General features: G+C 36.2%; 1 protein-coding gene across 7 annotated transcripts in view; it reads left to right on the forward strand.

Annotated features, from left to right (window-relative positions):
- The window catches only part of IFT25 (intraflagellar transport 25), a 30,988-nt gene extending 5,887 nt beyond the window's left edge, over positions 1-25,101 (forward strand). For 5 of the 7 annotated variants that reach the window (XM_065912593.1, XM_065912602.1, XM_065912619.1 and 2 more), the window contains 6 exons: positions 3,164-3,234; positions 3,929-4,041; positions 16,542-16,648; positions 18,227-18,295; positions 22,028-22,071; positions 24,904-25,101. In XM_065912593.1, the coding sequence (XP_065768665.1) occupies positions 3,944-4,041; positions 16,542-16,648; positions 18,227-18,295; positions 22,028-22,071; positions 24,904-25,017 (432 nt within the window). In that variant the 5' untranslated portion in view covers positions 3,164-3,234; positions 3,929-3,943 and the 3' untranslated portion in view covers positions 25,018-25,101. The remainder of the gene's footprint in view (positions 1-3,163; positions 3,235-3,928; positions 4,042-16,541; positions 16,649-18,226; positions 18,296-22,027; positions 22,072-24,903) is intronic. The other 2 variants (XM_065912650.1, XM_065912639.1) reach the window with 1 other exon arrangement.

The following is a 25,101-nucleotide window of genomic DNA, read 5'->3' on the forward strand; positions in this document are numbered from 1 at the left end:
AGTCAGTAGTCTTTTAGGAATTTTAATAATCTTTATGTTAGAAGTAAATATATTTACCATCTTTAGTGCTCTTCATTCCTTCCCACAGATCCAGAATTCAACTAGGATTCATCAAGTACTTCATTTAGTATTTTTTGTACTGTGGGTCTGCGTGCTGTGCTAAGTCAGTTCAGTTGTGTCCAACTTTTTGCACTGATAACAAATATTTTCAGTTTTTGTCTTTATCTTGCTGTCACTTTTAGAGGATATTTTTATTGAATATAAGATTCTATGTTTTTTCTTTCGGTACATCAAAGATGTCATTCCATTATCTTTTGGCTTCCACTGGTAACGATGAGAAGTCAATTTTGATTCTTCTTGTTGTTTTCCTGCATATGTTTCTTTCTTGACTGCTTTTAATTTTTTCTCTTTCTTTAATTTTCAGCAGTCAACTAAGGTGTGCCTTGGTGGGATCTTCTTTGTATTTATCCAACTTAAGGTTCACTGAACTTCCTGGATCTGTGGGTTTATGTCTTTCATAGATTTTGGATATTTTTCAGCCATATCACCTTAAATTATTCATCTATATCATCCTCTTTATTTTCCTCTTCTGGGATTTTAATTACATGTATTGATATTTCAAACTAGTTTGATATTGTTTCACAGGTACTTGGTGCTCTGTTTTGTTTTCAGTTTCCCCCTACTCTGTTTCATATTGGATTATTTCCATTGACCTATTTTAAAGTTCACTGACCTTTTCTTGTGTTGTGTCTAATATGATGTTAAACCCATCAAGTGAATTCTTTATTTAAGATATGGTATTTTTTCAGTTCTGGAATTTCCATTATGTTTCTTTTAATAGTTTACATTTCTCTGCTAATTCCCTTACTTTTCACCCATTTTGTCCATCTTATCACTGAATTCACTAGTCAATTTATAATTCTAGCACCTGGGTCATCTGTAGATCTGCTTCAAATGACTTTTTTTTGCTAAGTTTTTGTTTTTTAGAAAAGGTTTTATTTTTCAATTTTTATTGAAGTATAGTTGATTTACAAAATTATTTTAATCTCAGGTGGATAGCATAGTGGTTCAGTATTCTTATAGATTATAAGTTATAACATAACTCCATTAAAAGTTATTAAAAGATAATGGCTATAATTCCCTGTGCTATTCAAGTGATTTTGTGTGTTTGATACTGTGCTTAAGGACAACAGATACTGAAGTAGGTGATTTTTTTCCCAGAGAGAACACAACATTTTCTTTGTCTAATAGCTAGGATAAGAGATCACGTCAGTCCAACTAAGGGTTATACTAGGATTGGATCAAGTTGTAGTTTTATTTTAATAGTTTCAGCTTACCTCTGATTTCACACATTTGAGAGTGACATCAGTTCCTTCCTTCATCAGAGCTTAATCTAAGTACCCAAGACCATAGAAACCTTTTTTTGCTCTTTAGCTCACGCCCAGTTTCCTGTGGAACTCCACTTAGGGGTTGATTTCCTTGATCTTACTTGGAGTTGAGCTGGGTGGGGACTGGGATACTCAGTTGCACTTCAACTCTGCTACACATGACAACATGGTAAATCTCAGACACATTATGATGAGTGAAAGAAGCCAGATATAAGTGAGTACCAACTGTATGATTCCATTTACATGAAGTTAAGGCAAAATTTATTGTGTTAGAAATAAGGACTGTGCTACCTTTGGGAAGGAGAAAGGGGTAGTAACCAGGAGAGGGCATCAGAAGGCCTGTCTCCCGTGCTGGTGACACTCCGTTCCTCTGTCTGGGTGGTGGTGAACTGGGTGTGTTTACCTTGTGAAAATCTGTTGGACCATATACTTATGATTTGTGTTCTTTTCTGTATGTAGGTTGTAGTTTTAAAAAGCAAAGAAGGTGTGTATGATGGAGGAGAAGCTCTTGCACACACACAAAAACAACAACAACAAAAAAAAAACTTAAAAAGAAAAATCAAGCTATAGTATAGAAGATATTTGCAGTGCTGTAACAAAATATTTGTATCCAGGACATTTTATTTTAAAATTTTCTACAAATCAAAAAGAAAAGGGCAGAAGGAAAAATAGAAATCTAATAGAAAATGAGCAAAAGATAGGAAAAAGCAAATAAGAAGAGGCCTGAGTGGCCCGTGAACATGAAAAGGTATTGAACCTCATTAGTAATCATGGAAAAACAAGTTAAAACCGAACTGAGATACCATTTCACACCAATGAGATTGACCAAAACTGTCTAACAATACCAAGTGAGAATATGAGGGAGCAGAAACTTTCATACACTGCAAATGATACTGTATTAGATTTAGAGATCAAATCATCAATTATTGACTTGGAGATATACCAATTCTAAAGTTCTATAATTTTACTTCTACAAAGAAAAATACACTTTATTATAAAGGTTTTCTCCCACATGTGCCTATGGATACATGCATAAAGATGTGCATTACAAATTTGTTCATAATAGCATAGAATTGGGAACAGACCTAGATAACCATCATTAGAGAAATGGAGAAATATTTTACAGCAGTTAAAATGAACAAAGTAGATTTACATCAACATAATAAAATCTTGAAGACATAATATTGAATGAACAAAGCAAGTAGCAAGGGATATATACACCATGAAAACATCTAAATTTTAAAAGAACAGTCCATACTGATGTATGCTCACTCTTTTCACCCCAGTACTGTAGTCCACCAGGCTCTGTCCATGGAATTTTCCAGGCAAGAATACTGCAGTGGGTTGCCATCTCCTCCTCCAGGGGATCTTCTTGACCGTATATGATAAAAGTATAAAAATAATAGTCAGGGACTTCCTTGGCAATCCAGTGGTTAAGACTCCACACTTCATGGGGAATTAAGATCCTACGTGCCGCACAGCATGGCCAATAAATAAAAATATAGTCAGGAAGAATATTCCCCAATTTCAGAATAGCTATTACCACTGGGCAAGGAAAGGAATAAGGACAAAAAAAGTACATATGGCAAAACATTAACATTTATTAAACTTGGGAAGTTGGTATATAGTTATTTAATATATGTAGTATTCACTGTACCCTCTTGTTTATTTGAAATAGTTTTTTTTTTTTAAGTTAGATACTTGGGCCAGCATATGAAGTGTATTGGAAGCCTTTCTCTTTTCCAAACACTATTCATCTTTTTAATTCTTTACAGATACAGCTTTCGCTGTCACTTTGCATCTATATATTGCTTTGTGCCCTATCACCAGCAGATCAAGTAGGAAGGTGAGTTTTGATGTAATCTCTTCTTCCTTCTGTCTTACCCTCAGGGTTCATGGAAGAGCTCAACAATATCTTTTTCAATATGCTTTTTTATCAAACTTCAAATATTACTCTCCAACAGAAATGCCTTTAAGTTCATGAACCAAGTGACTGATTTAGAATTTAATAATAAGTGAAAAGTTGCCTTCTCTCTTATTTCACATTTCTGCTAAAAAAAATGATAGGTATTTTTAAGATTTAAATAATGTTGCTTACTACTTCAGTTGATAAGTGTATGGATAAATAGTTACAAAGTCAATTTTTATGCTCTGCATTTTTTAAATTTCAGAAATATAACAATACAAATGCTTTTTAAAAACTTAGCTTACCAAGTCATGTTATTCTAGCTTGTTAACTGTTTCCAGATAATTATTGAGGATTTTTAATTTTAGAAGCAGAAAAATTATGTCAGTGTCAGGGACTTGTTTTGTGGAGTAGAGTATTGGAAATACTTATATCTTACAGATTATCCCTGGGAGAAGTCAGAAGTTTACTTATGTAAATAAACATGCTAGAGTCCCTCCCACTGGTTGAATAACTTGGTTGTTAAGCTGTGTGCTAGGCAACAGACTTTCTGTCTCTTCCTTTTCTCTGATGAAGTTCAGAGAATAAAAAAGTTGTTTTTGTTGTTACCTTTTTGTTACTGTTTTACTTGCAGATTAAATACTTTAAGATGAGAAAAGTTGATCTTTGTTTAAGCTCTGAAGGGACTGAAGTTATTTTAGCTACATCAAGTGATGAAAAACACCCACCTGAAAATATGATTGATGGGTAAGAGTTACTCTTTTTTCTTCCTTAAAGTCTTAACATTAGGTCAGTGAACCCTATAAGTACTAAGATTACATATTTTACAACTAGCACTGTTAAGCATAGTTTAGTAAATGTTTGGTGAACTAAATTACTTGATTACCCACTTTAGTACCATCCTGGAGCTAGTTCAGTTGTGTATATTTAGGTTTTTTATTATTTTCTTTATAATTTCTAAACTGAACTTCTTCTGAAAATAGTTATTTAAAATATGGTCTGTCAAGGCAAAACTTCAAACAACAGCTACCTCATTTTTTGGAAGTATACATTTTAATATCTGGTTTTATTCCAAATTTTTATTGGTGAATAGGAATGTAAACATTACAACTTCCTACCTCCTGCCTGTTTTCTTTCTAGTCTAAGCAATTTTTGCTGAACTAAATGCTTCACTTCTTGCTATCCACCTGCATTTTTCAGTTCTTAGCTTCTTGATATCATTCCAGTTATCACTCTTCACTGTGCTAGAACTTATTCTAGATAGAGACACATATCATTCTCAGACTATTAAGTTCTAAGAAAAAGGTAAATGGTTAATGGAAGAACTCCTTTAAAAAAAAACAAAACTGAGGTATATAGGACTTCCCTCAAGGTCCAATAGTTATTACTCCTCGCTTCCCTATAGGGGCTGAGAGTTTGATCCCTAGATGGGGAACTAAGATCCCACATGTCACACAGTGCAGCAAAAAACAGAAACTTTTAATTTTAATTGAGATGTAATTGATTTACAGTATCATGTAAGTTCAGATGTACAGTGTAGTGATTCACAATTTTAAAGGTTATATTCATGTATAGTTATTATAAAATATTGGCTGTAATCACCATGTTACACAATATATCCTTGGAACTTATTTATTTTATTCATAGTAGTTTGTACCTCTTAGTCCCTACCCTATCTTGCCCCTCTCCATTTCCCTCTCCCCACAAGAGAAAGTTTGTTCTCTTTATCTGTAAGTCTCTTTCTTTTCTGTTATATTCACTGGTTTTATTTTTTAGATTCCACATGTAAGAGGTTCGCAATATTTGTCTTTCTCTCTCTGACTTGTTTCACTAAGCAAATAACCTCCAAGTCCATCCAGGAAGAACTCCTTTTTTTAGTAGTTCTGGCTACTTTATTACCCTCTTGAGTTCTCTTTCTTGATATTTGTACAGTGATCTGAGTTTGACTCATAGAATCATATAATTTTAGAGCTGGAAGAAATTATGGGTTCATCTTACCTAAACCTTTCATTTAGACTTGTGGTAAGAGAGGTCTAGAGAGGTCAGGTACTAGTTCTAACTATTGAAAGCAGAGCCAGTTGTAACATAGATCTTGTGGCTGTTCATGTTCTATTGTGAAGTCCATGTATCTGGATAAAATTCTAGAAAGTGGACCTGTTCTTTAAGCCCAATTGTTATCTCCTCTCTGACATCTGTCCCTTCCTTCAGGTAGGCTGCTTTACCTTTTTTTTTTGCTTTACTTTTTTGTTTGGCTCCAGTAGCATTTGATATTTACCTCTATTACCTTATTTATTCTTTTGTTGTATAATTATTTTTAATGTGCCACTCCTCTCTCAACTGGAAGTTTCTAGAAATCATGACACTAAGACTTATTCATCTTTGATTCCACAGTGTCTTAAAATATTTGTCGAATAGCTTGTGAATTCAGAGAAAGCAGTGGCACCCCACTCCAGTACTCTTGCCTGGAAAATCCCATGGAAGGAGGAGTGTGGTGGGCTAAGAGTCCATGGGGTCACTGAGTCAGACACTACTGAGCGACTTCACTTTCACTTTTCACTTTCACGCATTGAAGAAGGAAATGGCAACCCACTCCAGGGTTCTTGCCTGGAGAATCCCAGGGACAGAGGAGCATGGTGGGCTGCCATCTATGGGGTCACACAGAGTTGGACACAACTAAAGCAACTTAGCAGCAGCAGCAGCTTGTGAATTAGATCATCAAAGATTAGTCATACATACAGTCACACATACTTACATATATGCATCTGTTAATGTACGTTTGCATAGAGCGTTATAGTTTCATAGATGTTATGCTATTTGACCCTTACAGTAAGCTTGGGGAATAAGAGGCAAAAAAAAAAAATCTTTTTTTCAACCTCATTATAAAGACAACAAAGAAGATGACTAGAGGTAAAATGATTTTCTCAAAATCACACAGATAAGCAAGTGGCAGAATCAAAATTAACACTCATGTCTTCTAACTCCCAATTTCTCAGACTTAAGGTTTGAATAAAAAACTTAATATACATGCCTCTTAATCCTTAATTTTTTACTTCCTGAAATTCAGGTAATAATTATTTAACCCCACTCTGCCTTAGAAAAGAGATACAAATGTGGAAACTGCTATGAGGGTCATAGGCCTATAGAAATTTACCTTAAGTTGTTTGCCAGAAATGGTGATCTTTCTAAAAATACTTCTTGTCTTTGACTGGAATAAATCACATTTCCAAGGTAATAGTAATTTACCTTATACTTTTTTGTGACCTTTCTTTCTCGGGAGTATGTCTGTAGATCATTTAGATTGGCTCTTACTCATAATGAATAATATATAGTATAGCTTTATCAGTCCATGCTAATGAATAAGTATGTAATATTTTTTAGATTAGACAAAACTCCATAGCATAGCAGAGTTTTGCCGAAAGAATGCACCGGTCATAGCAAACATGGTGTTCCAACAATACAAGAGTTGATTCTATGTATGGACATCACCAGATAGTCAGAGATTCTGTTCTTTACAACCAAAGATGGAGAAGCTCTATACAGTCAGCAAAAACAAGACTGTGGCTCAGATCATGAACCACATGCCAAATTGCCATATTGCCAAATTCAGACTTAAATTGACGAAAGTAGGGAAAACCACTAGACCTCAGATATGACCTAAATCAAATCCCTTAACGATTATACAGTGGAAGTGACAAACAGATTCAAGGGATTAGATCTGATAGAGAGCCTGAAGAACTGTAGACAGACGTTCATGACATTGTACAGGAGGCAGTGATCAAGACCATCCCCAAGAAAAACAAATACAAAAAGGCAAAATGGTTGTCTGAGGAGTCCTTACAGATAACTGAGAAGAGAAGCTAAAGGCAAAGGAGAAAAGGAAAGATAAACCCATCTGAATGCAGAGTGCCGAAGAATAGCAAAGAGATAAAAAATCCTTCCTCGGTGATCAATGCAAAGAAATAGAGGAAAACAACAGAATGGGAAAGACTAGAGAGGTCTTAGCGATACCAAGGGAACATTTCATGCAAAGATGGGTACAATAAAGGACAGAAATGGTAGGGACCTAACAGAAGCACAAGATATTAAGAAGAGGTGGCAAGAATACACAGAAGAACTATACAAAAAAGATCTTCACAACCCAGATAACCACGATGGTGTGATCACTCAACTAGAGCCAGACATCCTGGAGTCTGAAGTCAAGTGGTTCTTAGGAAGCATCACTACTAACAAAGCTAGTGGAGGTGATGGAATTCCAATTGAGCTATTTCAAATCCTAAAAGATAATGCTGTTAAAGTGCTGCACTCAGTATGCCAGCAACTTTGAAAAACTCAGCAGTGGCACAGGGATGGAACAGGTCAGTTTTCATTCCAATCCCGAAGAAAGGCAATGCCAAAGAATGTTCGAACTACCACACCATTGCACTCATCTGACATGCTAGCAAAGTAGTGCTCAAAATTCTCCAAGCCAGGTTTCAACAGTACATGGACCGAGAACTTCCATATGTTCAAACTGCATTTAGAAAAGACAGAGGAACCGGAGATCAAATTGCCAACATCCGTTGAATCATCGAAAAAGCAAGAGAGTTCCAGAAAAACATCTACTTCTGCTTTGTTGACTACACCAAGGCCTTTTACTGAGTGGATCACAACAAACTGTGGAAAATTCTTCAAGAGATGGAAATACCAGACCACCTTACCTGCCTCCTGAGAAGTCTGTTTGCAGATTAAGAACCAACAGTTAGAACTGGACATGGAACAACAGACTGGTTCCAAATGGGGAAAGGAGTACATCAAGGCCATATATTGTCACCCTGCTTGTTTAACTTATATGCAGAGTACATCATGCGAAATGCCAGGCTGCAAGAAGCACAAAATAGAAACAAGATTGCCAGGAGAGATATCAATAACCTTAGATAGGCAGATGACACCATCCTTATGGCCGAAAGCAAAGAACTAAAGAGCCTCTTGGTGAAAGTGAAAGAGGAGAGTGAAAAAGCTGGCTTAAAACTCAACATTCAAAAAACTAAGATCATGGCATCCAGCCCCACGACTTCATGGCAAATAGATGGGGAAACAGTGGTAACACTGACAGAGTTTCTTTTCCTGGGCTCCAGAATCACCGCAGATGGTGACTGAAGCCATAAAATTAAAAGACACTTGCTCCTTGGAAGAAAAGCTATGACAAACCTAGACAGCATATTAAAAAGCAGAGACATTACTTTGCTGACAAAGGTCTGTCTAGTCAAAGCTATGGTCTTTCCAGTAGTTATGTATGGATGTGAGAGTGGGACCATAAAGAAAGCTGAGCATGGAAGAATTGATCCTTTTGAACTGTGGTGTTGAATATTCATTGGAAGGACTGATGTCGAGGCTGAATATTCATTGGAAGGACTGATGTTGAGGCTGAAACTAATATTTTGGCCACCTGATGCGAAGAGCTGACTCATTTGAAAAGACCCTGATGCTGGGAATGACTGAGGGCAGGAGGAGAAGGGGGCGACAGAGAATGAGATGGTTGGATGGCATCACCAACCTGATAGACTTGAGTTTGAGCAAGCTGCAGGACTTGGTGATGGACAGGGAAGCCTACCATGCAGCCGTCCATGGGGTAACAAAGAGTCGGACACAACTGAGCAACTGAACTAAACTGATAGAAAACTATATGGAATAAAGTAGTTATTAACCTGATATATGAACAGAGCATATCAGAGACTTAATTCATATCCATTTCCAACAAATCCAGATAGACTTTATATGGTAGATAGTAAATTTTATTACCTGCTCATAAGTTGATTTATCTAAATGAAAGTAACCATAGAGTTATTTGGAGAAAACAATACTATAAATTTGCCCCTAATGGACAATGTCCCCAATTCTTAATTTCCCCAGAAAGTTTTTAAAAGTGATTATATTTCTACTTCCTCTTGACTCTATTTTTGACCCTTGGTATTTAACATGTCAATGAAAAGGAGAAAAATTCTACACAAGAAACGAATGAGTTCCAAAAAAGTAGGAGAGAGAATTGGTTCCTTTGGCATAATGTAGAATGGTGGATTTGCAGTTAAAATTCCTGAGTAAGTGAACTGTGTGTGTTACTTTGGACTAAGAATATATGTTATTCTTTAAGCCTCAGTTTCCTGGTGTGAAAAATGGAGCTAATAACACTTTCCCTGACTCAGAATTGTGAAAAAAATCCCATGACTTTTTTCTTATTATCACATAGAGATAATAGATGTTGAACAGTCAGTAGCCATAAGGCCTTATTTTAAAGGAAACTACTATTTTAAAGATGTTATTATACTTAATTATGGCAATTCAGTTATATGTTATTTTAAAAACCAAGTGCATCTCTGTATATCTTTGGTATTATTATATTGATCATGTTCATGAAAAGCACCCAAGGGAAAGCATAGGGCAAGTAAAAATTATTTAATTTACTTAAATGAATAAAATTTTAAACCATTTAAATGTAAATAAAAATAAATCATAAAATATTAAACATAGTATAAAAAAAATCAAGAATTGTGAGTTAGAAGACCCTGATTCTATTCTTTTCTTTTTTGTAATAGCTTTATTGATGTATTATTCTCATACCATAAAATTCACCCATTTAGGATATACAATTCAACAGCTTCCAACATATTCAGAATTATGCAGCCATCTGCACAATCCAGTTTAGAACATTTCAGCATCCCAAAAGAAAACCTCATACCCCTTCACAACCACCCCCTCTCCCTACCAGCCCTAGGCAATCACTAATCTAACTTTTGTCCCTATGCTGCTGCTGCTGCTAAGTCGCTTCAGTCGTGTCCGACTCTGTGCGACCCCATAGGCAGCAGCCCACCAGGCTCCCCTGTCCCTGGGATTCTCCAGGCAAGAACACTGGAGTGGGTTGCCATGTCCTTCTCCATTTGTCCCTATAGACTTGCTTATACAGACATTTCATGTCAATGGAATAATACATATATGGTCTTTGGATTCACAGTCAAGGTGTTGGAGATTTTAACACCTTTCAGGAATGAAAGAGCAACTAGACAAAAAAATTAGTAAAAATTAAATGATTCACATAACATTATTGGTTACCTTGACTTTTGCATTATAGAACATTACAATCATCAATGATACATGTATATTGAACTTTCACTGAAATGAACTGGGCCGTTAAATAAATCTTGATAAATTTCAAAAGACCGAAATCTTAAAGAATATGTTCTCCCCCAAAATGGTAGTTATGTGAGGTGATGTATGTGTTAACTAGCTTTATTGGGTAATCATTTTGCAGTATATGTGTTATATCAAGTCATAGTGTTTGTTTGGGCTTCCCTTGTGGTTCAGCTGGTAAAGAATGGTCCTGCAATGCAGGAGACCTGGGTTCGATCCCAGGTCTGGGAAGATCCCCTGAAGAAGGGATAGGCTACCCACTCCAGTATTCTGGCCTAGAGGATTCCATGGACTGTGTAGTCTATGGGGTTACAAAGAGTCAGACACGACTGAGCGACTTTCACACACAGTGTTTGTACACCTTAAGGTGACATAATGTTACGTGTCAATTATATCTCAGTTAAGCTGGGAAGGAAAAGAATATGTTCTCTGACCATTATGTAATTAAATTAGAAATAAATAACAGGCATCTAGAGACACCCAAAACTTAGAAATCAAATATGGCACTTCAGAAGAACCAATGTGTCAAAGAAGAAATCACAAGGGATATTAGAAAATATTTATAACTGAATGATAATGAAAAATGTATGTATAGCCACGTTTGTGGGATGTAGCTAAATCAATGCATTAAAGGAAGGTAATAGCATAAATACTTAAAACAGAGAATGTTTTAAAAGCCAGTAACTTCTACCTTAGGAACCTAGGTAACAGAGCAAATGATACCAAAAGAAAGTAGAAGACAAAAATAACAAAGATAAGAGCAGAAATCAATGAAATAGAAAATAGACAACTAGAAAAAATTATCAAAGCCAGAAGTTCATTATGTGAAAAGATTAATAAAAGATATAAACCTCTAGCAAGACTGACTAAAATAAAGAGAAAAATGTAAATTATCAGTATCAGAATTGAAATAATCATTAGCGATTCTAAAAGAATAGTAAGTCAATATCAAGAACAAATTTAGGTTAATAAGCTTGACAACTTAGATGAAATGGACAGATTCTTTGAAAAACTCCAGCTATAAAAATGACATAAGATGAAATTTTAAAATCTGAATAGCTTATATCAATTATAGAAATTAAATTATATAAAATATTTAGAGAAAATAGTACCAATCTTCCACAAATTCTTCCAAAAGCAGAGGAGGAGAAACATTTTCAAAATTGTTTTATGAGAATAACATAACCCTCATCCCAAAACCTTACAAAGACATTACAAGAAAGGACAATTAAAACACAGTATCCCCCAAAAAAATCCTTTATAAACATAGATATAATACCATTATAAATTGAATTCAGTGAATTAATGGAGTTTATCATAAGAATGCAAGATTGGCCTATTCACCATATTATCATAAGAGTACAGATTGGCTGTAATTTACCGTATTGCCAGAGCAAGAGAGAAAAAAATCATATGGTCATTCCAGAAAGTCATTAGATTTCAGCATCCAAACATGATAACAATTCTCAAAAAATTAAAAAGAAAAGGGAACTTTCTCAGTCTGATAAAGGCATCTACTAAAAATTTTCAACTTAATGGGGAAATAATAAGTGCTTTCCTAATAAAACAAATGAGTGTATATAACAAAACAGAAATAGACTCACAGATACAGAAAACAAACTGGTGGATTTAAGTGGAGAGAGGGAATCAGGGAGGGGCATGATAGGAGTATGAGATTAAGAGATACAAACTACTACATATAAAATAGATTAGCAACAAGAGTATTTTGTATAGCACAGGGAAATATAACCATTATTTTGTAATAGCCTAACATGGAGTATAATATGTAAAAATATTGAATCACTATGCTGTATACCTGAAACTAATATAATACTATAAATCAACTGTATTCAATATCAAAAAATGCTTCCTCCCTAAGATTAGAAACAAGTCAAGGATGTTCTCACCATTTCTATTCAATATTGTCCTGTAAGTCTTGGCCAATGCAGTAAGGCAAGAAAAGACATAGAAATCATAAAGACTGAAAAGAAAGCAAAATTGTTTTTGTTCAGTACAGTATGATATTACTTATATGTGGAACCTAAAAACTTAGTGAACTAGTGAATATAACAAAAAGAGAAGCAAACTCACAGATACAAACTAGTGTTTACCAGTAGGGAGAGGAGAGAGGGGCAAACTATTGGATATAAAATAAGCTCAAGGATATATTGTACAACATGGGTAATATAGCCAATATTTTGTAATAACTGTAAATGGAAAGCAATCTTTAAAATTAAATAAAAATTTTAAAAGAAAATTAGTATGTATATTATAATGAGGATAATGATCAAAATGCACCCTTATAGTATATCCCCAAAGAGTGTTCCTATTCTTGATGGCAACAAGGAAAATAAGTTTTGGAATAAGCCCTCTTTATGCATATCTTGTAACGAAGTAACCTTTTTAACTATTCATAATATTTATTTGAGTTTCAATTTCTCCAGGGGTGTGTGTGTGTGTGTTTATAAAACAGGAGCTGTTGACTACTTAAAGAAAAAAATTGTCTTTGTTCACATACTATATGAATTTACATAACCCTAAGGAATCTACAAATATCTGCTAGAGCTAGTAAGTGAATTTAGCAAAGTTAATACACAAAAAATCAATTGTATTACCATATACTAGCGGGAAACATTTAGACAGTGAAATTTTTAAAAATTTCATTTATATTAGCAGTTATATAGACATGAAATAGTTAAGAATAAATTTAATAAGACACTCAAGACCTTTACACTCAAAACTGTAAAACATTGCTGAGAGAAATTAAAGAACTAAATAAATTAAAAGATATACAACAACAACAAAAAAAGATACATTACATTCATGATTGGAAAACTCAATATTGTTACAATGGCAGTTTCTCCCTAAAAGGACTGTTGTTTGTTCTTGTAGTAATGTATATGGAAGTGCAAACTAATCTTGAAAAAGTAGTCTTGTCACATCTTGAAAAAGAAGAAAGCTGTAGTCCTTAAATTATCTGATTTCAGGATAAATACACAGTAATCAAAACAGTATGGCATTTTAGTAAAGATAGATCTATATAGATCAGTGCAACAGACTAGAGGGCCCAGGATAGATCCATACATGTAAAGTCAATTAATTTTCAACAAAAGGCTAAGGATACAGAAATAGATCAGTGGAATAAAATGGAGGGGCAGAAATACATACACCTATAACTAGTCCTTTAACTTTAGAATAAGACCTAAGGTAATTTAATAGGAAAAAGAGTCTTTTAACATGTGGTGCTGGAACAACTGAATAAACATGTGGATAAAAATAAACCTCAACCCCCTACCTCATACTAAACACAAAAATTCTATATGGATCATAGAACTAAATTCAAAGCTAAAATATTTAAGCTTGTAAAAGAAAACATAAGAAAGTACTTCTGTGACAATGAGGTAGGCAAAGATTTCTTAATAAAGACACAAAAATTATAAGTATAAAAGGGTAATGAAACTGTACCTCACCAAAAATAAGACTACTACTCATTGAAAAACACAAATAAGAAAATGAAAAGGCAAACGGAAGACTGGGAGGAAATGCTCACAATACATATGTCTGACAAAGGACTCCTACAAATATGTAGTAAAAGTGGAAAGAACATTTAAATTTATTTATTTTTAATTGGAGGATAATTGCTTTACAATATTGTTGATTTCTGCCATACGTCAACATGAATCAGCCATAGGTGTACATATTTCCACTCCCTGTTGGATCTTTCTCCCACCTCCCACCCCATCCCAACCCTCTAGGTTGTCACCAGTTTGAGCTCCTTGAGTCATACAGAAAATTTCCACTGGCTATCTGTTTTACATCTCATAGTGTTTATCTTTCCATGATGCTGCTTCTTGTTAAGTCACATCCAACTTTTTGCACCCACATGAACTATAGCACGCCAGGCTTCCCTCTCTTTCACCATTACCTGGAGTTTGCTCTTACTGATGTCCATTGAGTAGGTGATGCCAGCCAACCATCTCATTCTCTGTCGTCCCCTTCTTCTCCTGCTTTCAACCTTTCTCAGCATCAGGGTCTTTTCCACTGAGTTGGCTCTTTGCATCAGGTTACCGAAGTATTGGAGCTTCAGCTTCAGCATCAATCCTCCAGTGAATATTCAGGATTGATTTCCTTTAGGATGGACTGGTTTGATCTCCTTGCTGTCCAAGGGACTCTCAAAGAGTCTTCTCCAGCACCACAGTTCAGAGGTATCAATTCTTTGGTGCTCAGCCTTTTTTATTGTCCAACTCTCTACTCTGTCCATTTGTCCCACCCTCTAAAATGGAAGAACTTTTTAAAAAATGAGAAAATACTTAGTGGACACTTCACAAAAGAAACTGTACGAATGACCAGAAAGCAGATGAAAACAGGCTTAGCATCATTTGTCATCAGGAAAATGCAAATTAATACCATAGTCAGACATCATTTCACATCCACTAAAATAGCTAAGAAGCCTGACAACAGAATGTTGGCAGGAATGTGGAACAACTAGGATTCCTTTACATTTCTGTTAGGAATGTAAAATGGCACAGCCACTTGGGAAGTCTGACATTTTCTTATAAAATTAAATATACCTCTACCTTATGACTCAGCAATTCTACTCCTCATAATTATCCAAGAGAAATTAAAACATTTCCACAAAAACACCTGTGTAAGAATGTTTATAGAAGTTCTATTCATAATGGTAAAAAACTGAAAACAATTCAAACATTCAACAAAAATATCAAGCAGGCGGCTTCCCTGATGGTCCAGTGGTTAAGAATCCACCTTGCAGTGCAGGGGACCCTGGTTCAGTCCCTGGTCCAGGAAGAACCCATAGGCCATGGGGCAGCTAAGCCCATGCACCACACCTGAGCTTGCACTCTGGAGCCTGCGAGCCGCAACTGCTGAGCCCACACACCCTAGAGCCCATGATCTGCAACAGGAGAAGCCACTGCAATGAGAAACCCAGACAGTGCAGCTAGAGAAAGCCCCTGCACAGCAACAAAGACTCAGTGCAGCCAAAGATAAATAAGTATATTTTTTGAAATCAAACAAAAAATAAATTATAGCATAGTCTATGGTAATAAGACTCAGAGCAGTGGTTGCCTAAGGGAGGTAGGGATTGTCTGGAGAGAAAGAGAAAGGATACGTCTAGAGTAATGGAAGTGTTCTTTATCTTGATTAGACTATTAGTTACCTTGATGTATTCATTATATAAGCATATACATTTATCAAAACTCATTGAATTGATCATTTAAGAGAAATTTCACTGTAGGTAAATTTTACCTCCAAAGAAATAAAAAACCTTATATAATTAAAGAAATGATTATTTATATAGTCAATACTATAAGTGTGTGTGTATGTGTGTATAATTTTTTATATTATATAACTAACACTTGAGTGCATGTTTTAATATTTTTTTCAACAAGCATCTATTGTGTATCTACTGTTGGTCAGCCATTGTGATAGTTGCTGGGGATGTAAAGGTAAGAGAAAGTAACTGGACTTAAAGAAGGCATAGCTGGAGTAATAAAAATACATGAAAAAAATGCTAGTATAAACTGGATGCTGTTTATGAGGTGAGTGCAAAGGAGGGAGAAAGTGATTGTGATTTGGTGGGCTTAGAGAGATGTGACCAAAATGTGAATAAACTTTTGCAAGGGAAGAAAGGCTTTTTAGGTCAAGAGAACCTCATGAACTAAGGCACAGAGGCATGAGTCTGCATGACGTGTTTGCAGAATTTTAATTGGTCCAATGTGACTACAGTAATGAGAGATGATATCATGATGGGGGACAGTATACTTAATGATGGGACCAGATTGTACAGGGTCATTAAATGCCATACTAAGGAGTTTAGATTTATAGGCAATAAGGGATCACTGTAAGATTTTAAAGAAGAGTGACATCAATTCCATGTTTTAAAGAATGTATCTGGTGTTGTAAAGAATTGTTAAAATTGGGGAGAGATTAGAGGCAGAATAAATAGGAAGGGAGTGTAAGAATCCAGTGGTGGTTTATTTTCTTAGTATTTATTCACTTGAATTTGTGATTAAGGATTTCTAAACATTTGGCTGTTCTTTTCTCTTTTTCTTTAAAATTAACAATAGAAATCCAGAAACTTTTTGGACCACCACAGGAATGTTTCCCCAAGAGTTCATTATATGCTTTCACAAACATGTGAGGATTGAAAAGCTTGTAATCCAGAGTTACTTTGGTAAGCATGATATTTTCATTTCATTTCATTAATTTTCATCTTTCAATTTTTCCATAGGCAGAATGCACATATGTAAACTTTTGGCAAAACACTGATTATTTTTACAGCTTGGAATCCAGTTTTATTGCTGGGGTTGATGGGTGGAGAGTATGGGTTAACTGTCTTAAGCATAGTTAGCTTCTCTGAAACTGCAAATTTGAAACCCTTCCAACGCACATAATAATTTCCATGCAATTTACTACATGAAAGCCTTTGGCAAAAGACGCTGTGATGAATTTAAGAAGCCAGCTTGCCAAAACGCTAGGTTTCTTCACATCTTTATTCCAGATTCTTTTGGCTAGAGGTTCTCTGTCAAATTCTTTCTGAAAATCTGACAACCCTGATTATTTGCATTTGGTAACTTTGATTCTTTTATTAATGTGGCCATTTTCTGAGGGATTTAGGAATAGTATCTTCCACTAGAACATCATCCTAATCCTGTCTTATGTTTGTTTAAGGACAAACAAAATCAGACAAAATTATGGTAGGAAATTGGATACATCCCAGGTGGCTCAAATGAAGAAACATTATTGATGAGACCACTTACAGAATTATGGCCTGGGTTAAGGGAACAAGCTAGGGATGGTGAGACACCCAGAAACTGGCTATAGCAGTAAGCCATTACCTCCCTGGGCCAAAGGAAGGAAATAGTATTTGCTGGAGCCCAAGGAGAACTGGAGCCTGTACAAAAAGGCCTGCCTAATAGGAGCTGTAACCAGAGGAGCATAACCACTGCCAAAGACAGGACACTGAAGCAGAAAGGGAATAGAGAAAACACAACCTGATCTCAGTTCCCTCCTGCCCTTCAGTTTCCTCCCAGTCCTTCCAGTTGGCCAAATCCAATCAGTAGGCAGTGGGAAAGTAAGTCCAGGAGGTTCAGTTCCCAGGGATCCTCCCTCAGGGTGCAGAACAGAGAAGAATCGATTTGGAGTGAAGGGAACTGGTTTAGGGGTAAAGGAGAAAAAAAAACCAATGCAGAAGGAAGATGACTGCATTCTCTCTTCTCTCATTAATTGTGAAGGCTCTGAACCTAAACTTTGAATTCTAGTGCTGGTACTTCCTAGCTCTGTATCATTGAACATTTTGCTTGACTTCTCGAAGTTGTCTGATTTCTTTAGGCCTTTTTTCTCATCGGTAAAGCAGGTTGATAATACCTTTCTCCTAAGGTTGAAGTCAAGAGTGAATGAATATGTCTGACTTCTAGTAGTTTCTGCATAAAGTTTTATGATCAAGACCACTAATAGTATTATTTACTAGTGTACCAAAAACAAACAAACAAAAACAAACCAGATGGTACCAAACTCAAAAAGGCTCTGTTAGCTTTGTGTTATATGCTTGCAAACACTTGTAAGGTAACAGTTACCCAGACTACTTTGCCATAGGGATTTATGGAAAAATGGTGAGTGATTTTCCTGACCCCAGTACTTTGTGCATTCCCACTAACGTTTGCCAGTCTTAGAGGGAAAAAGAAATCAAGGGACAGCAACATAGAATTAAGTAGATAATTAACACTTTATTTTCATTTATTTACAATGTCAGTGCGGACCTTGAGGATTGAAAAGAGTACTTCTAAAGAGCCAGTTGATTTTGAGCAATGGATTGAAAGAGGTATGTGCTTGTTTCACCAGCATTATTTTGATCATGAGGGGGTAGAGAATTGTGCTTTACATTTCCAATTGCGCTTCATTTTGGTGAGAAAAGATGGCCTGAATGATTCTTATGACATATTTAGACAAACCTAGAAAAACCCAAATTTGAATATTAAGTTGCTTCTTCACTTCCTGGTTATGTAATTGTTAACATGTTACTTAATTTTTCTGAGTTTCAGAATCCTTATCTGAAAAATAGAGATGATATCACCGTTTAAAGTTTTTGTGAACACAGAGTCTGGCATATGGTAGACAAGCAATAAATATTAGTTTTTAATCTTTCCTTCCTTCCTGATAATGGTATTATTTAAATATTATTGGCAGAATTGGTAGCCTCTCATAAAAGACAGCATGTTGCCTTCATGTGTCTATCTGTTCCTTCCCAGAATACCATGAAAATAATAATAAAGGAGTAAAATGAGTCATAAACCTACAAGGGCAAAAAATAAAAACAAGCAGAGAACCAGGAATTCAAAACAGACGTGAGAGGTCAATATATATTTTGGAAGAAAGGAAGCAGTTGGAGGAGTAGCAGAATTGAGTAGATTATAACCGAAGTATCTGACAAGGAAGTTTATCCAGTAGAATCCCAGAAACTTGAAGGCAAAGGTACCATGGAAAGTTTGAATGAGGCATGGACAAGAAAAGTGATTGGTGGAACATCTATTTACCAAGTGTAAAAGACTTTAGGTACCTTCCTCCCACAAACTACCCCCAAGGGGTGACTAGGAACTTTCAATGCTGAGGCTCAGAACTCAGGGAGACCAGTCATAGTAAAGAGAATGAGTGAGACATGGAGTGGAAAACAGGGGATTGAAGTGGAAACCTATATAATGAATAGTGGGAACTCTAGCCTCCGTCCTATGGTCTGCCCAGCGACCAGAAATACAGCCCCAGCCAGGAGATTGGAGGATTCATCTTTGGAGAAACTGAATGGTCCCAAAAGATCTGTGGACACAGAGAAAGACTAGTTCATTCCTGGTCACCCTAGGGAAATCTGGTAGTCATTGAGTCTGGCTCATGTACTATTTTCCAGTGATCTATTCATAAATAACAAAAGATAGCCCCAGATCACCAGACATATGTTAAAGACCTAAGTATAATCAGGTCTTTAGCTCTAACTCCATCTGTAGGAAAAGAAGGTAGAAAGCAAATGAAATCCCAAGGAGGCAATATGAGAAAATGTGGGACATTTTATGATACAACTGACTTGGTCTCTTCAATAAGTCAATGGTGTGGGGGGGGGAGGGGGGGGCGGGGAAACGTCTGTGTGGGAGACAAAGAAGTTCAAGATTAAAAGAGGCTTAATTCTGATTTGAATAAACCAACCATAAAAAGACATTTAGGGGGACAATGGGGACCTTTGATGGGGTAGGAAATAGCAACCCACTCCAGTATTCTTGCTTGGAAAATTCCATAGACAGAGAAGCCTGGCAGGCTACAGTCCATGGGGTCACAAAGTATCGGAAACAACTGAGTGACTGAGCAGGCACGTATGGGGACCTTTGAATATATACTAGGTATATGATATTAAAGCATTTTTAAATTGTCGTATCATAGTGGCATTGTAGTTACACAAGAAAATATTCCTCTTTAGAGATGGATAGTCAAATATTTAAAGGTGAAATATCATGATGTCTCAGATTTTCTTTAAAATACCTTAGCAAAAATAATTAGATAAATCAAGTATGGTGAAATGTTAATCATTGTAAATTCAAAACAATGGGTATATAAGAGTGATATCCTGTCTTTTTTATGTATGTTTGAGTTTTTCAATTTTTCATAATTAAAAGGAAAACTAAGCAAATGAAAGAAGTTACTAATTTCTAGTGGAGGAGGAATTGTATAAGAAAGAAAATGTGTCATAATTTATTACTTATTTCAGCAGTAAATAACATATAGACAATAGTGTAGCCATCAAGTATTGATTTCAAAATTGAGAGGATGGCAGGAAGGAAATTTGTAGGAAGAGAAGGAAGAGAATACTGGTCCAAGAGACATAAATTTTCACCTACTATAATATAAAGTCAGTAAAAAATGGATAAATCAAGAAAAGGAGCATGAAACATTATAATTCCAGGAAAAATAATTTAAATCATTGAAAACAGTTACCTCTGGGGAGCAGGATTGGAGGAAAAGGGGTCAAGCCAGGGATTGCTATTTTGCATTACCTCAGAGAAAGGTTAGGAAACAGAAAGAAAGTCATCCATAATCTTACTTCCCAGAGACTTCCCTTTTTGTACTGTCTGCCTTTTAAAATTATGTACACTATTCTTTTTTTCCATTTATTTTTATTAGCTGGAGGCTAATTACTTTACAATATTGTTGTGGTTTTTGCCATACATTGACATGAATCAGCCATGGATTTACATGTGTTCCCCACCCTGAACCTCTGGGTCATCTCAGTGTATCAGTCCCGAGCACTTGTCTCATGCATCCAACCTGGACTGGTGCTCTGTTTCACAATTGATAATATACATGTTTCGATGGCTGTTCTCTCAGGTCATCCCACCCTCGCCTTCTCCCATAGAGTCCAAAAGTCTGTTCTAGACATCTGTGTCTCTTTATGTACACTATTTTGGTATTGGAGCTTCCCTGGTAGCTCAGCTGGTAAAGAATCCACCTGCAATGCAGGAGTCCCTGGTTCAATTCCTGGGTTGGGAAGATCCACTGGAGAAGGGATGGGCTACCCACTCTAGTATTCTTGGACTTCCCTGGTGGCTCAGCTGGTAAAGAATTCACCGGCAATGCAGGAGACCTGAGTTCAATCCTTGAGTTGGGAAGATCCCCTGGAGAAGGGAAAGGCTACCCACTCCAGTATTCTAGCCTGGAGAATTCCATGGACTGTATAGTCCATGGGGTCGCAAAGAGTCGGACACAACTGAGCAACTTTCACTTTTCACATTTTGATATAAGTAAAATTAATTTCTAAATAATGTCAATGTTATTTTTTTTAAGTTGTTAATTTCTTTTTTAAAACTTTTTATTTTTTATTGGGGTATAGCTGGTTAACAACATTGTGATAGTTTCAAGTGAACAGAGAAGGGACTCAGCTATACATACACATGCATCCCTTCTCCCCCAAACTGCCCTCCCATCCAGGCTGCCACATAGCAATAATGTGAATATTATTATTTCAATGAAAGATTTCATGTTTCCAAAAGAATGTTTGATATGATTAACTCATGACCAAATAAGTTAATCTGTCCTAAAATTACACTAGTAATAGTAAAGGTTTTCTGAAGCTGGGTACCAGAAAAGATCAATTCATGGGTGGCATAACTCAGCATCATAGTGACACTTCGTTGTGAGAAACTGAGCCCTCATCAGCTCCCATGAGAATGGTGAGACAGCCTTTCAGGCCTGCAGTTACTGTTCGTAACTTGATCCTTAAAAAGGACTTTCATATTTTATTAATTCTTCACTTGATATTCCTTTACTATAGTTTATGTTTACTTTTATTTATACTCACTGAGATATTTTATAGCTCATAAATAGTTTAGCTTTTATGTCTTTTTTTAATCAAATGTCTCTATTCTTATATTGGATTTTAAATACCAAAACACTGGTATATCTGGTCTAACTACAATTTTATCAGATATCACGTTTTGCTGAAAATAAATTTTAGTATATCCTGTATATCCTGATGCAGTTTGAGCCCTACCTCAATTCTGTTAAATTTGTGTTTTAGATCTGATACATACAGAGGGGCAGCTTCAAAATGAAGAAATTTTGGTAAGTAAGTATACTTTGAAAATATATACATTATCTTTAGCCAGCACAATGTATTTAAATTTTAAACCTATCTCCATAGTCATAAAATTACTAAATACGCTCATAATATTGTAGGTTTTGTGTCTAGCCAACCAACAGAGGCAGTTATTCTCAGTAATATTATGATCTAAAACATAGCTTTCATAAGTTAGGCTCTTTTCTGTCATAGACAGGATGACAGCCAAGATAAAACAGAATTCACTTGTTTTTGTTTTGTTTGTTCATTTATTTTGAAGTATTTATTTGCTTTCCTTTCTTTCATTTGATTCTGTAGTCCTTGTGGAATAGGAATCAAAATAGGTCGAGATGCCAAAATTGGATGTTAATTTAAGCATGAAGGGACAGGGAGATTCAGATAAGGGAACTGGACCATAGGATCAGCAACAAATAAGCCAAAGAGAGATGAGGTGAAAAGGGAACCAGCATTTTCTGACAGCATTCCACTAGGCTTTGCTTGTCAAGTGAAATGAATGGCCGCTGACGGGAAAGCTGCTGCCTCATCACGAGTTCCTCTGTCCCTAGCTTGTCAGGCCCTGATTTTAGACAAACACAAACAGTGAAACAACTGAGAATGTTTTTAAGGTGGTAGTGCTTATTAAGGTTTCTCCAGATAAGGGTTAAAGAGGTACCTTGTCCATTAAGTTTCATTCTTCACAATTTACTGGCAGCTGCTACGAAATCAGTGTTTCAGAAGAGTCTGTAGTTTTTGAGTCCTATTAATTATCTTCTCTACCAGCCAGTTGTGCCCAGTGACTGGGGAGGCCGTGCATGCATGTTAAGTCACTTCAGCCACGTCCAACTCTGTGCAACCCCATGGACTGTAGACCCTGCCAGGCTCCGCGGTCCATGGGGATTTTCTAGGCAAGAATACTAGAGTGGGTTGCTATGCCCTCCTCCAGGGGATCTTCCTGATCCAGGGATCAAACCTGTGTCTCTTACGTCTGCTTGCATGGCACTTGGGTTCTTTACCACTAGCACCAGCTAAGAAGCCCGAGGAGGCCAGTAGGGAACAGAAGAATGATTGATTAGATTGAATTTTATCTTGCTATTTTTCTCCATATTGTTTAATTGATATGGTTAGTGAGCCTCTGCTAAGGAGGCTTTGTGTGCCAGGGAGGGTGGCGGTGTCATAGAACTTTGGGAGAGAGTGAGGGGGAATGGAGCCTTCCCTGGGGGCTCAGTGGTCAAGAGTGCACCTGCAATGCAGGAAAGGCAGATTCGATCCCTGGGTCAGGAAGATCCCCTGGAGAAGGAAATGGCAACCCACTGGAGTATTCTTGCCTGGGAAATCCCATGGACAGAGGAGCCTGGTGGGCTATAGTCCATGGGGGTCAATAAAAGAGTTGGATATGACAGCAACTAAACAACAATGAAGGGAGAATGGAAGGCAGCAAATCACCCATCGTTTTGGCACCCTGTCACAATAGCCTTTGCCATACTTATTTTCTTCTAATTGTCAACCAAATGTATTACATAGTTACAATAGTGTACATGAAAAACTTTGTACTTTTTAAAATTTAATGTTATATCAAATGCTTTAAAATTATGATTTAAAAATTAAATGTATTCAGAGAGAGGTTAACTGATTTCCTTTTTTCCTCCTTCTGTCATTATAACTACTACTATAGGGGACATCTTATGCCTGTTCCTGCTATCATGGTGTTCACTTTTTTAGTTATTTTCTAAAATTAAATTTCAAGAAATGGAAATACTGGCTCCATGGGTATAGACATATTTATAGCTTCTTATATATATTGCCAAATTGCTTTTCAGAGAAAATATATAAATGTAAAAGTATAATAATGTTTTAGGGTAGTGTATTCTGAGGCATCATCCAACAAATGAAATCTTTTATCATGAAAAATACTTTAGAAAAATACTTAAAAAGTTAATCAGCGGAGAAGGCAATGGCACCCCACTCCAGTACTCTTGCCTGGAAAATCCCATGGATGGAGGAGCCTGGTAGGCTGCAGTCCATGGGGTCTCGAAGAGTCAGACACGACTGAGCGACTTCACTTTCACTTTTATGCATTGGAGAAGGAAATGGCAACCCACTCCAGTGTTCTTGCCTGGAGAATCCCAGGGATGGGGTTGCACAGAGTCAGACATGACTGAAGTGACTTAGCAGTAGCAGTAGCAGTAAAGTCTACTACTACTTTAATTAGAGGATAGGTGTAAGTGAGAGCAGGAGAGAGTGGGGTAGACACACCTGTCCCTGCTTTCCTCATCCCACCTGGACCCTTCTTTGCCCTTGAATCTATTCCTCCCTTTCCCCAGCAGTCTATTTATTAACTAGCAAGAGGGCAAATAAGGGATCTTCTAGGATTGATTTTGCTGATTTTTTTGAGGATACTGAGCACCATTTCACCATATTCTGTACCCTTATCTGACAGTCCCTCCCAGAACTGAGTTTTCTTTTCATCCAGGTTCAGAAGGAAAAACAAAAAACAAATCATATCGTCACGCACCAATAAAAAGTAAGCTGTCCAGATGGAAATAAAATCTAATTAGGCAATAAAAGTAGAGATTTTGAAAAAAAAAAAAAGTTAATCAGAATTGTACAGTGCAGTTTTTAGCTCCACCTGCATTCTTCCTAAAACCAAGGCTGGTGTTTGGCTGTTAAATAATCGAATAGCCATATTGTTATATGTGGCTGGCTTCTCTTCTGAACATTATATCTTATAAATCATTATATACTTAGACTATTTGTAGCAAACCCTTTCATCTGCTTACTGCTTGTTTAGCAGTTAACTAGAATTGCTATATCATCTATATTTATTTTTTCCCTTACAGGCACGTGATGGCCACATTACTTACTTGAGATTCATTATTGTATCAGCCTTTGATCATTTTGCATCTGTGCATAGCATTTCTGCAGAGGGAGTAGCAGTCTCAAATCTTTCTTAGTAATTATAATATACCCATGCACTATTTTTTAACAGTATATTTATTTAAACATGAAGTTGTCATTATTAAAGGAATTTGTATCAA

This window comes from Muntiacus reevesi, chromosome 1, assembly GCF_963930625.1.
Source record: "Muntiacus reevesi chromosome 1, mMunRee1.1, whole genome shotgun sequence".
NCBI classification, from domain to species: domain Eukaryota; kingdom Metazoa; phylum Chordata; class Mammalia; order Artiodactyla; family Cervidae; genus Muntiacus; species Muntiacus reevesi.